The following is a 14967-nucleotide window of genomic DNA, read 5'->3' on the forward strand; positions in this document are numbered from 1 at the left end:
GTAGGTTTGTATAGTATTGTGCTTGGAATGTCATGCAGCAGCTATGGGATGTGCTGCTACTGTATGGTGTAATCTGATTTTCCTGTTCTGGGCTTGTACAGGGGATGGACATCAGTTTGTTGTCCATTGATGGGAAACCCAATAAGAGCTATTGATGGTATGAAACTATGCAATGCCATACCATTGATGGTGTTCTTACAGAATAATTCACCAAGGGTATTACTTGGTCCTGAAAAGAAGATACATCCAGTTTGAGTCAACTGTTGTGGTAGTACTAAATTGTTGAACTTCATTGATCATTTTTTAGTGTTCAAAGAAAAAAAATACTTTTATAGACATAAATGTGATTAACACAACCAATAGAACATGATTGACACAACCAGTAACACAATTGCATCTTTCTTTAGTTCAACATTAGAGGTTCTTCACCTTGAATCTAATAAAAAGAAAGTGAGGCTGCCACACACTACTATGATGATAATAGTAGATTCATTTAGCCATGGGACAAAGTACATGCCTGCACCTCTGCCTTAAGCCATTTAATAAATATCCACTACCATGAACAGTAGGCCACAGAGTATGCACTTAAAGATAATTGTTTTCTCGCAGTTTTTGAGCTTCTAGAGCTGCAAAGCAAAATCCATGTTTATGGCACCCTCTGGGGCCCACTTCACCAGCGAGTTATGAGTTAACTCAAGTAAGCTGCAGGCTGACCCACTCAAGGAAACTGGAAAGTAATTGACTAGGCTCAGACTATAAACCCAGCTGCATGGTCCATTTCTATATGAATATAAAATACAAATATAAAAGTTAAAGACTATATAATAGTGGATCTCAGAGGCACTGTTTTAACAAACCCGAATATACTCATCAAATAGCAGCTTAAATAGGGGAGTCCCACTAACTGCCATACCAAAATGATTTACTGGCTGATGTGGCACCCCTACTTGAATTTTGGACTTTCCTGCAGCCCCTCATCTGGAGCCACCACCAATAATAAAAGTTGGTGCCAAATGAGTCACCGAAAATTGGAATTATGATGGTTGTATCTCCAACATCAGAATCCTGACTCTAAGTAGCCCGACATTCACAATCCCAACTTACACTGGCTTTTTTCCCTCATGGTTGTCCAGAATAGGTGCTCACCACCGATCCCACAGCATGGTGATCACAGCAATCCCACATGAGGCTTGAATTCACCCACACCCCGTCATGATCCTGACAGTTAGGATTCTGATGTCAGAGAAATGAGCATCAGAATCCCTACTGTCAGTAAGTTATATCATACCCAATAAAAGTACCAACAGTGGAAGGCATATAGTTTAAGCATGTGGAGACTCTAAATGTAGCTCTGCCAGTCTCTTTGTCACTCAGCTGAGTTCTCTGTTATGAGCCTTCTCTAAGAGTATCTGGGTGCTATACACATACAGTATATAACATTGTAATAGAACAAGCTGCGATAAATAGGCTGCTGGAATTTAGCTTAATTTAGCCAGCAATAATGATCTCCTAAGGAACCTACCGGGGGCCGATGGTGCAGACAGGTATGTCACCCTCCAACCGATGTTGGTGCTCTTTGGGGAAATGGCAATGGTGCTGTGCTTTCAATTCACTCTGCTCCAATGTAGAAGCGTAGAGGATAGATGTGGAGACAGTTGTAGATACAGTATAGCTAGAGAGTAGCTTCAAAGAGCATGAGGCTTCTATGGGTTTCTTTGCTATTGGCAGTTTTCTCAAGAAGGACTCAGATCTACTATTATATAGTCACACTTTTATATTTGTTATTATACTGTTGTTATAACTATTGATGCAGAGTTGCATTATTTTATTTCAATGAAAATATGTTGGTAATTGTATCTTTCATTTTAAGTAATTACATTGTTACAAATTGTATACAGTTTGTTACGTTTGTGCCCAGTGTCGGACTGGGGCATGAAGGGCCCACCAGGGAAATCACTCACAGGGGCCCACCAAGGGGCGTGTTGCGCGCCGCAGGCGCGCCCGATTTTTTTTGGGGGCGTGGCCTAGTAATATGGGGTGTGGCCTATTTCAATGAGACCACGCCCCCATTTTTTGCCGCTGTGGGGCATGGCTAGTGGCTCTGAGCTGCTGGCTATGTCCCCGGCAAGGACAGAGAGAGTGACAGCAGACAGAGAGTGACAGCGAGGACACAGAGAGAGCCACATATGTATATTGAGCATCATTGTGTGTGGCAAATGTATAATGGTCATCACGGTGTGTGGCCTATGTATAATGAGTCCATTATACAGTGCAAATGCACTGTGGGCAAGGCACAACTGGCACACAGATAGTTACGTCCCTGTGTGGGACACAGATCAGGCTGCTTCTGCCTCCACCCATACACATTATTATGTTTTTAACTAGTGTTTAATGACAGGTGTTGGTGCACTGCCCTACCCTAAAACAACCACTGACTGCCAAGATAATGATCTTTCTTTTACTTACCATGTTCTTGGTCTTCTTTCTTCTCCTTCTGTCTTTCTCTTTTCTTCTCCTTCTGTCTTTCTTCTCTTTTCTTCTCTTTTCTTCTCCTTCTGTCTTCTAGGGCTCCTCGCTGTATGCTCCTCACTGAATGATGCAAAATGTTATGAGGTGGGAGGGGGTCTCTTTTCAAGTGTAAAGGCCCCCCTCCACTAGTGTACTTTGGAATGTTTAATCCGATGCAGAGCAATCAAATCAAATTAAATCAAATTAAAATGTAAAATGGAGGTAGAATCTACCTTCATTTTACATTCCCTCTCCCCTAGGACCCAATAGCAGCATCTTCTACCAGGTACCAGCATCTTCTACATTCATACATACTACATCTACTGCCGCCCTCATTCATCCATTCTACACACACTGCCACCATCATTTATACATACTCCACACAATGCCGCCCTCATTCATACATACTACACACACACACACTGCCGCCGTCATTTATACAAACTACACACACTGACGCCGTCATACATACATACATACATACATACTACACACACTGCCACCCTCATTCATACATCCTACACACACTGTCGCCCTCATTCATACATACATACATACATACTACACCCACTGCCGCTCTCATTCATACATACTACACCCACTGCCGCTCTCATTCATACATACTACACCCACTGCCGCTCTCATTCATACATACTACACACACTGTCGTTCTCATTCATACATACTACACACACACACACACATGTTTCGCGCCCCCTCACACCGTAATGCCCATTGCACATTAGGGAACTTTGTAATTACAATTACACAGAAGTCCACACATGATGCCCACGACATACTATATAACACTCCGCAATGCCCACGACATACTATATAACACTCCGCAATGCCCATTGCATACTATATAACACACCATAATGCCCATTACACATTTGACACATAAGTGCCACTTACCTACATGCTCAATGCCAGGGGCTTCATGCTCGATGCCAAAGGGCTTCGTGCTCGATGTCAAGGGGCTTCATGCTCAATTCCAAGGGGGACTGAATTTGTTCGTTGCCAAGGGGGACAGAACTGTGCAGCGGCCTGCTCCCGGACGCTATTTTCAATTCAATGCACCGCCGGTGGTGTGCAGCAGGGAGGGAGGGTGGGAGCGGTGGTGTGCAGCAGGGAGGGAGGGTGGGAGCAGTGGTGTGCAGCAGGGTGGGTGGGTGCAGTAGTGTGCAGCAGGGTGGGTGGGTGCAGTAGTGTGCAGCAGGGTGGGTGGGTGCAGTAGTGTGCAGCAGGGTGGGTGGGTGCAGTAGGGTGGTTGTGGGAGGGTAAGTGCAGGGTGGATTTGAGACTAGTGTGCAGCAGGGTGGGTGCGAGGGTGGGGAACAGCAGGGTGGGAGTACACCTGACCTTACTCACCCCCCTGCTTGTGCTGCGTCCTGATCCACCTCCCCCTGCCTCTGCTGCTGCCTGTAATGCCCTGTGCCCCCGCTCCCCCCGGGAGAGAGAGACGTGCTGCTGCTATGTAAATTCATTCATATCTCCCGCTGGACCGCTAGCCAATGGGCGCTTGCGGTCCAGCAGCCAATCAACTGGTGGCTGCTGGACCGCGAGCGCCTATTGGCTAGCGGTCCAGCGGGAGCTATGAATGAATTTTACATAGCGGTGCGGACGTCTCCATCTGACGTCAGACGCCGCACAGAGCACACGCTGGCTGGCTCCAGGCTCCAATATGGCGGCGCCCTGCGCGACCGTGCACAAGCCTGGAGCCAGCTGCAGCGCTGACAGGCGAGTGGGCGGTGGGCTGGGGCCTGGGGATGGTTTGTGCGGTGGGGAACTGCTGACGGCTGACGGCCCGGGCTGGCGGCAGGCGCAGGCTCCGCCCCCCTTTAAAAGTGGGAGGAGTCCTGAACCGATGGGGCCCACCGGGGAATCTCCCGGTCCCCCGCCAGGCCAGTCCGAGCCTGTTTGTGCCATAGAAAAGCCTCTGTGTTTTTTCTGATTATCCTGCACCACTTGGCATATTGGTGTAAGGGTGTGGTATGTTTCACCGACAGTCGGGATCCCGACAGTCATTATCCCGACTGGCCAGAGTCAGACAGCGTGGCCAGCACAACAAAGCCCCTTGCGGGCTCGCTGCGCTCGCCACGCTGCGGGCACGGTGGCGAGCTACGCTCGCCACCTATTCTATTCTCCCTCTATGGTGGTTGTGGACCCCCACGAGGGAAAATAGCCGACGGCCATCAGTAACCCGGCCGTCGGTGTTTTAACAGTCGGGATCCCGACGTCGGGATAATGACTGTCGGGATCCCGACTGTCGGGACCCCGTCCGGCACCCTGGTGTAAGAGGACACATTTATAATATGAAGATGTTTGATGTAGGATACTTTAACTTGAAAACTAAAAGTCAATATGAGTAGGAACAAACTCTTCATTAACCAAATAGTTTGTGTTTGTGTATGCTGAGTTTATAGTTAGCATATGGCAAATGGGTTTGAAATGCATCATCTGTGGAAGCATATCAACCAAAAAAAAAAAACATTCTAAAATGATGGTTTGTAGTTTATGAGTTTTTGAAATTAATTTTTATATGAACGTTTACCATATGCTGTCTTTGAAATCAAAATGAACAAACCTATACTAACTAATGTGTGCATATTCTATTATTCTAAGGGGTAAAAGTGGGGATGGCCATTGTTGCAATTGCCATCGATGGTTGCCAATGATGGCAATAGTGCACCTGGCCATCGATAGTGCTAAACTAGGCAATGGTGGATCATCAATATATTAACATATCGATCGTCATCCATTGTGTTTCACTGATTGGCCTGTGGGCCAATCAAAACATGGGGGCGGGGTTTCGTGAGTGTCAGGGGAGGGGCTATGCTCTGTGTCCCCACTTTGGGGAAAAAAGCAATACATAGTTTCGCTCTACCATTGATGGAGGGAAACCATCTGGATCTCCCCCATCGATGGCAAAAGTATTTGACATCGCCCATAAACCATCGATGATTTGAAATTATCAATGGTTGATAGCCATCTCTAGGTAAAAGTACTAAAATGGGAGTTTTATTGAAGCTGGAATGTTGCCCATAGCAACCATTCAGATTATATCTATTATCCACTAGAAGGTGCAAAATAAATAAGGAATATAATCTGATTGGTTGCTATTGGCAATATTCCAGTTTTAAAAAACTCCCAGTTTAGTAAATTTACCCCTAAGACTAAGGCCATACCTTACCGCAATTTGGGCCAATTTCACCTGTTCCCGAGGGAATAGGCAGAGAAATCGGGCCAAATTAAGTTTGTGTGATGTCCCGAGTCAGAGGTCCGATGGGACGGTCCGACCTCAGACTTTTGTCCCGGTGTCGGGAAACATGGGTTGCATGCAATCCATCACATGTGAAAGTACTTTAGTGATGCTTTAGTGATGTATCTAGAGATGGCCCAAATGGATCATTAAGCTGAGCCTGGATCCGCCGGATCTACTCAGCGGAAAAAAAAAAAAGATACAGATCTTTTAGACGGAACCCGGCTCACTTCAAAAAAGGGGGGGGTATACATGACAGAGTGAAAACACTGATCGATGGCTGGGTGCAGAATCACCATCAATGCCAACCATCGATGGCGTCTGCACCGATGGCCATCCCTGGCAGCAGCAGCTAATCTTTCTATCACTTGTAGTCACAGCACTGTACTCAGTTTCCAGAGGTAGTACATCCCAGCTGCCACAGGTGGCAGCACTGAGATCAGGAAAATGCATTGTAATGGAAAACTAAACTGAAACGGATCACCTTTTTGAATGGGATCCGTTCAAAAGATCCGGTTCGTTCGAGAACGGCCCATCTCTAGATGTATCGCATGCGACCATCCCGGTGCAGCTCGCGGGGAGATTGGCTGGCGAGAGATCACAGTAGTGTATTGCCAGCTTTAGCATCAATATTTGCATGTTTTTGGTAAATTGATTTGCATATTATTCATACAGTAGTTGACTACAAATTCAGAGGCAGACCTGGGACTTTACATGAAATTGCTACATAATGTATTCCATACAGTATAGTCATTGTCAACAATTAACAGATTTTGAAATAGATAAAATAGTAACTGTTTTCCTTGACTTTATTAATCACAAGATACAGATTTTTCTCCTTGTCTCATTGTTAAGGCATTTAAAAATGGATACACATCATTCAATCCAACAACAAATATTGTAATAAAAAAAAATCTAGTAGTGGTATACAGTAGTGCACACGGTTTTTGTACAGAGCTGTGCTGCTATATCCATGCGATAGATCCACCCTTTGCTGCAGAGCATTATCTTGTGTCTTCAAGTGTTGTCTGTTGTATTGAAGAACTATATTAGTACTGTATATCAATATAAAATAGGGCTATTTCTGACCATATGACTTACAAAGACCCTTATTAGAAGTAGCCCCAAAATCAAGGTAGCCTGTGCCTGAACTGAGGGGGGAGGGGGAGGGGGGGCAGGTGTCAGTGATGTAAATCAATGCTGCCAGCTGATTCCTGTTGGAATATCAGATGGCAGCCAGGCCGGTGGCAATTTAAACATAGAGTCAGTCATAAGCCAGTTAGACCTGCTGCAGCCAATTAGGAGCCACAATAGCAGCTGCTCCCATGGCCACCAATAGCTGGGTGCTGTGGGTACAGCTGTCCTGGGTCCCTACCTCTGGAAGGGCCCGGACAACTCAGTTTGCCCACCGTAAATCCCCCAAATGCCTCCGCTGCACCTAGTGTGCTGAACAAAGCAGGTCCCGGAGCTTAGGACAATTAATATGCTGCACAGGCTTTTAAGCCAATCAGAGCTTGCTTACCGGCAGCCAATCAGCCGGTGCCTAAATTTAATTTGCCGCCGGCATCCTGAGTTGATGAAGCCTGCGCTCCGGGAAATCCAGGCTGCAGCTCAGTGGAAGAGGAGGTGGGGGATTAGGTGAGGAGGAGGGGGGGCTGACTGGAAATGAGTCCCGCACCCTGGCTGCTCCTGCTTTGCTGTTGGTCCACGAGTTCCTATTGGCTTACAGCCGGCTCCATATGTAAAATGCTGGCTGCACTGTGTCTACCTGGCTGTCACCCAGTGCTCCTGTGGCAATTAACAGGTGGTGCTGATCCTTCCCAGGCTAGGGAGCCCTGCCTACATTTTTTTGTCCCATGTCCCTTAATTTCTGGTGACAGTTCTGATTAGAAGTACCCATAAACATAAATGGTATGAATTGCTGAGAACTAATTACATGATACATCTCATTCCATCTGCAAAATTATATAACTTTAATTTATTAACAATATAGTTAATCTAAGACCAGACAGTACCTCTATCATCTACAAACTTACACACAAGCCCAAAGTTTGTATCCAAGAAATTAAATATATTCTTATATATTGTTTTTTTACTTTAAGCATAATACGGTAATGATCAAGTAAGTTCTTACAATGTATCAATGTGCCAATTGATATGCCTCAACAAACAAAAATGTGAGTCATTCAAGGTCTAAATGTCCTCTATGCACATCTGCAGACCGACTGCTAGCCTTAGCTAGCACAATTGTGTCTAGATTTCCACTAAGTGTTTAAGGAGGAACAGAAGATTGCAGAGGATGAAGTGGAATAATTTAGAATAGTGATCTTGCAATGTATTCTGTTGTATACTGTGGACTGAGATTAAGGGCCTGATTCTAATTTGCTTGGTCCACCATGCATTCGCATGGGGGACCACTGTTTTCCTAATGCGCAGGCGCATTTCTGTGTATGTGTTTGCCCTGAATGCGACCGGACATGGAGAACTGCAAGTTTCTCCCGTTCGCACAAACCAGTGCAGGAGGGGGGCATGGGGTGTGGGTGGTTGGTATTCCCATGAAAATGTTTCCATACAGGGCGGATAAAAAATGAAGGCACCTGAGAGTGTCTTTGTTTTGTGTGTTTGCTCCAAATGATTCGATGGTCAGTGATCATCGAATGATTTCGCCCCCGCACCCAAGGCTGCAAATGGATATTTATTCAAAACATACATTTGAAGCCGTGCAGGGTACATGGCAAGCTCAATGTCCTATACTTTTAAAATGAAACAATTATGCTCCTCTGCTGTATTTGGGGGTATGGATCTTTGGGTCTGAAAAAATTGCATCGTCTGTGAAATTTCTTCGCAAACTGACCCATCGGTATTGATTCAAGCCACCTGCCTTGATGGCAGCTGTTACGATTAATATAAGACTGTGACTCGGTTGGTTTTATATAATATTTTGTTTTCACAGACTTGTTTTCACTAGGTCCAAGAAATGTACACTTTCTTGATTGATGTTGCACGTAAATTTTATACCCCTATCATTATTCTCCAAATAAACAAGATGTCATCAATATAGCATCGCCAGCCAGGACACCAGGTTTGCCCGATATGGGTGGTGGGACCAGATGTCCTCGGTCTCCTACTCACCCATAAAGATATTAGCATAGCTAGGGGCAAACCTCGTGCCCATGGTGGTGCCTCTCCGTTGTATGGTTTATTATAGTATAGAGTGAACCTACAACTGCCGTCACCAGAAATAGGCTATCTTGTAATACCACAATTTTAGGAAAATTGACCACATCAGTTGTATCTTTCAAGTGCGAAACATTCTTTTGCACTAAAGGCTGTAAATGTGCATTTATAAACATTGATAGATTGGAACTAACGGAATCTATCCCTGCAATGATTGGCCTGCCGGGTGGTTGTATGGGATCTTTGTGGATTTTGGATTTCGGGAAAAATATTCTGTTGGTGTTGTAAAACTGTAATACGCTATTTGGATCTGCTCTTTCCCTTTCTTTTGAGGCACAATTTTGTGGAAACAAAAGGAAAAAGGGAAAAGAAAAATGTATCTGCGCCAAGGTCTCTTGGTATTGTTTTTTGTTTGGCTAATGGAAAACTATCCACTTTATCTCTTTTGCTACAGCTCTGTACACCACACGAGTAAAAGCAAGTACTGTAGATAGCATCCTGTTCTGACGCAAAGCTGTCAGACAGAATAGAGCCATATGTCACATGTTACCAGGGCTTAAAGTGGGGGGAAATGGTTGGAACTGAGTTCCACCATGTCTAATAGTAGGAGGAACTGGTTCCCCCTCCACCAAAGTCTTGCACAATAATTCCAACACAAAATGCTGTTCCTTTTCTGGCATGGCGTATGTGGTGTGAAGCTGTCACGAAGTAATATTGCTCTAGGTGTTATGTGTATGGGGCACTACTGCTGTGGGCATTGTGTACAAGTTGCTACTGTTGCTTTTACACAATGTATAAAGTGTACTACTGTGCAGTGTAAAATGCATAAGGGGCACGTATGAGTGATGTACTGTGAATAAGAGCCACTATTGTGTGTCCAAACGTGAGTAAGGGACACTACTATGTATTGTAATATGAATCAGGGGCACTACATTCGGTGTAATGTGAATGAGCTTATGCTACAGGAGTCATTTAAATTGACTACCATCCCTTTGTGAGGCAGGGCAGGCACAAATGTATAGTTTGCAGGGGGTTGCCTAATCTGCTCACCTAATGGGGGGGGGGGGGTGAGTGCCAAAGGAAATGAGTTCTAAAACCTCTCCAGGACCACTTTAATCTGCATGTTACTATGTAATAATAACATAATGTAGCTCTTTCTGTCTTGTTGATTATTACTATAAATGTGAGATACAATAATTTAATGTTGAAGTTGCTCTCTAAATTCATGATAGGTAATCTTGTTTCCGATAACACATTTGCACAAATTATATATTTTCATTTTGAGATTTTAATTTCATAAAACATTCATAAGGATTGCCTTAATTTTAGATATGCAACTAAATAGATTCTTTTTTATATAATTTCCAGAACAAAAGCTTGAAAACAAAACTATTATCTGGAAACAAGCTTTGTGGTCTCCGTGCTGAGGAGGTGAGTAATCTGAGTTTCCGCTCTTGTGATGGCTGGAAGCTAATTCTTATTTAGTGCATGCCTCTGACTTACACATAAAATCTCAGTGATGCGTGTTTTATTGTCAAGGCAACTAGGTTTAAGTAAAAGGTTTATAAATGAGCATATTCATAGTATGCCGTGTACAGAACACCACTTGGTGATTTGATATTGTAAAGCAATATACAGTATGAAAGCGTAAGCACTTTTGATTTAAAAAACAAAGACTTCTGCCAAGAGCTTTGTATATTGACATATTCAGCTTTACTTTAATTTAGAGCTAGATAAATTACAAATGTTACCATATATTTTATATATATATATATATATATATATATATATATATATATATATATATATATATATATATATATGTAGATAAATAAACAGGCAGCTGCACTCACAGGAATTTCAAAGTTGTGTTCAAAAAACGTGACCAAACCAACGTTTCGGGGACTAGCCCCTTTGTCAAGGTGCAGGTAGAACAAGGTGCAAACGGTACCGTCCCCGAAACGTTGGTTTGGTCACGTTTTTTTAATACAACTTTGAAATTCCTGTGAGTACCGCTGCCTGTTTATTTATCTACTAATACACCTCTGTACACCATGTATATTATTTTTACTCTTTAGCTTGTTCATTTACATGGGATGCAGTCAATTTACCTACAGTCAAAATCTCGGCGTTCAAAATACCGACCACTATTGACCAATGATCAAAATACTGACACTTTCAAAATACTGTTTGTATTTTGAATGTATGTAGGGAAGAGCGAAAAGTGAACTCTCTCGTCTCGGTCAAATTGCCCATTTTGACATAGATACCCCCAAAATTTTGTAAAAATCATGTCTACTTTTCAACCTGTCGACATTTTAAATGACCATCGGTCAATGGTGGTTGATATTTTGACTGTCGCGTATAGGTAAATCATTCTGAACTTATTGACACCACAATATGATGGTTGACAATTCTTTGTTCAGTACACATCTCTTATAGAAAACAAAATGTATACACAATATTACATTATGGTATTGACAACAGAGTTTGATATTTCTCTATGTGTAACAATTCAGCTGTATGTACATGAATTCCTAATGCTCAGAGGTCTTATTGTCATGGTTTGCTGTATTGGAGTTTTCAGAAATTCATTCCACCCAGATGACTGCATTTGATTGCTTATCAAGAGGTCACTTAAAAGCTTGACCTCTTGATGTACTGTACTGCATGGCAAGAGCTAGGAAATCTAATGTTAAGGTTATAATAAATTTAGTTTATTATTCAGGTTTGGTTTGTTTGTATTGCAGTCAAAACGCATACAAGCCCAGCTGAAAGAGCTTCGGTATGGAAAGAAAGATTTAGTTTCTAAGGTAAGTCCATATTTGAATTCTATTGCATTTACTTAACCCCTTCGTGACTGTTGATGTTTCAGACCTATGGGACCAGAACACATTTAACAGTATCGCCATATGTTGCTTACAGCAAGACTCAAGAAATTGATTTATTCACTGTACCTTAGTAATTGCCACAATATTTTATTCAGAATTGTAATACTTTATCATGGTGGCATATGGTCTGATTTAGATACAGATGTAGCGCCGCTAATCCAGTGCTGGGGCTTGCTAGACCACCCCCACTGGCAAACGGACGCTACATCTGACTGGGACGCGCATCCCAGTTTCCCGTCGGTGGGGGACGGAAACCCTGACCGTCTCTGCTTCAGGGAGATGGTCAGGGTTTGGGGAGGGGAGAGGTGGGGGCAACAAAGGGAGATGGTGATGAGGTGGCGGGGACCCGGGGGGGAGCTCCGGTTGAAGGGGATTTGCGTGTGTCTCTGCGAATCTACCGCCAGCCTCTGCCTGAATTAGAGGGGCTCTATCTGTATGTACGAAAACCCAATGGTTTGAGTATAACTCAATGCTGGGTAGACTGCTCAGGAAACAGTTTTCTCATATGCAGAACAAAACTGTTGGCATTTCACCAACATTTTTCTGGAAGCATCGGGATAGGGTCAGAGTTTTTTTATTTTTTTTATAAACATTGCATAAAAACAATATAAAAAAATCATATGCACTTTCCATTATTTTTTCAATAGTCACTTTTAACAAGTTAGTACAAACTTAAAGAGTTGATACACAATGTATTGACTTCACGTACCAAATTATTTTCATACTCCTGGTGAAATCTTGTACAGTAAGATGTTAATTAGGCCCAAATTGAATAGATTTTTATGAAATTGGCCGAACAAAAATAATATTTTCCTGTCCACGGTTCAAAAAGAAAAGATTTGTCCCATTTTTCCTGGATTGTTTCAGGCGAAAGATCTATAAATGTTGTTATTTTTTAATTGATACTTGCAATGTGAGCTGTGACTTATTAGTGGCCTCACCTTTGACTTTTCTAATATTGTTTTCCACTTATTATCTACTGTATGTGTGCTTGTTATAGTGATATCCTAATTACTTAACCTTTTGCTGTTTATTGTGACCTTGGGTCCAATTAGATTGTGTATTTTCTCAATTTTAGTTAATTCCCATATCTTTATTCTTCTATAGCCCCGTACACACGGGTGGAGATATATTGCTCAGCAATATATTGCTAGCAATATATTACTGAGCAATATATTGCTCAGTGTCCCCTTTTCATCAGCGGTGCCGTAGAGGTAATCAGCTGGTTGCAGGAGCAAGCTCCTGCGACCAGCGATTAGAATGGGGCAGAAAACGGGAGCGCGCATCCGGCGATTTATCGCTGGGGCACACATCCATCACTGGCAATATGGTCACCTGTGACCATATTTCCAGCTATTTCAGCCCCTATCGCCCCCGTGTGTACACAGCTTATGTCATTTGGTCCAAAAACAATTGTTTCTTCTTTTTTTTTTCAATTTTCACTATCACTAGCCCAGAGAATAATGACTTGTAAAAAGACAAGAATTCTAGCCTCCCAAAATGTAACAATCTGAAATCAAGTCCAAGTAGTGGACTTCACGGAATTGCAACCCTCTGTTGGCATTTCCAATTAAATTGACTTTCTCTACCTAGTCTCGTATTTGTGGATTTTGTGTTATAACAGACCCTAGCAATGGCCAAAATGAAGTACATTGGAATTACAGTGACCCCTCACTACAGTCTGTGGATGAGCATGATGGGGTAAATTTACTAAGATGGGAGTTCTATTGAAGATGGGACGTTGACCATAGAAACCAATCAGATTCTACTTCCTATTTATTTAGCACCTTCTAGAAGACAATAGATAGAATCTGATCGGATGCCCATAGCAACTCCCATCCTAGTAAATTTAACCCGATGAGGGTAGCACTGGAATTTTGCTAGTATTTCTGCACCGTGTACGACATTGTTTATTAGAGATGTCGTTATTACTGATTTTATCCCTTGGTATCCTAGCACTGTTTATGATGTTGCACATTTGAATGAAGCACAAGAGTCACTTTGTTGGTTACACCCAAACATGGTCAAATGCATATGTACCTCTCAGGAGGGCATTTCTGATTCTGCCTCTGAGTCTCTGTTTATAGTATGGTATATTCATTCATCCTCAGGCATTGAATTATTTGTAAGGTTTTTTTTGGAACAGTAAAATAGTAACAGTAAAATATCAGAAACTGGCATGACTTGCCTTATCTATAATGCATCATGCGACAAGGCTATTATGGAAATCAAATGGAGACTAGTAGTCCTCTAATGCACTTGGTCATGATAAACCAAGATGTGTTGTTAATTTATGATTGGAGGCCTAGCCCTTGCTCCTTTGTTTCAGTTGAAAGTGTTTCCTGTCCGATTGACAGTCATCACCTCTCCTGCTGCACCTCAGAGGAGAGTTGAGGGCAAACTAGTTGTAGATGCCAATGGTGAACCTAGCCATTCAACAAGAGACACCACTAATCCACCTCTATAGTCAAGCACAGAAAACACAAATGAGGAGATTAATCAAAATTTGGACAGATTAACTATCAATTTACAAGATGATTGGTCTCTGTTCACTTTTACTTTATCAAAGCAACTAATTAGTATATACCTACAATTTTATAGTGTACTTGATGAATTCTTGGCCAAAGTTAATTAGTTGCTCATTGCAACTCTTCCACTGGTCCACTTCTCTACTCCTTGATACATCAACCCCAGTGTCTCTGTAAAGTAAAGTTCCTCAGTAGTCTGTAGACTGAGTCATGAATTTTGGCTCATTGACCATATAACCTGTCACCATCTCCACACATTCAATCACAACGAGGCCCAGTACTATGTGGGACAACCATATACAAACCCAATAAAGAGATGCAATGAGGACCCTTAAGTAAACAGTACAGTATGTACTAAAGCAACAGAGCCATAGAGTAGAAAAAAGGACAATGAATGATTATAAAAACTCAATTTGGATTCAATTAGCCACAGTAATTTACTGCATGTGGAAAATAATGATAGACTCAGGCTTTCACACCTTAGGTATTCTTTTAGAGCCCATTATTCTTGCATGTTAAATTAGCTGCTATCACTCGACCCATAAGAGGTTCTGGCATAAGTACCCAGGACTCTACCACATTCATAGAACCTGCAATGAGG

At 42.6% G+C, this 14967-nt stretch overlaps 1 protein-coding gene across 2 annotated transcripts in view; it reads left to right on the plus strand.

The window, feature by feature from the left end:
* Nucleotides 1–14967, plus strand: part of LUZP2 (leucine zipper protein 2) — a 538553-nt gene that overhangs the window by 363594 nt on the left and 159992 nt on the right. For both annotated transcript variants that reach the window (XM_083164175.1, XM_083164176.1), the window contains exons 6-7: nt 10316–10378; nt 11698–11760. In XM_083164175.1, coding sequence (XP_083020301.1) covers nt 10316–10378; nt 11698–11760 — 126 coding nt within the window. The remainder of the gene's footprint in view (nt 1–10315; nt 10379–11697; nt 11761–14967) is intronic.

Source organism: Crinia signifera, chromosome 11 (genome assembly GCF_055691185.1).
Source record: "Crinia signifera chromosome 11, ASM5569118v1, whole genome shotgun sequence".
NCBI classification, from domain to species: domain Eukaryota; kingdom Metazoa; phylum Chordata; class Amphibia; order Anura; family Myobatrachidae; genus Crinia; species Crinia signifera.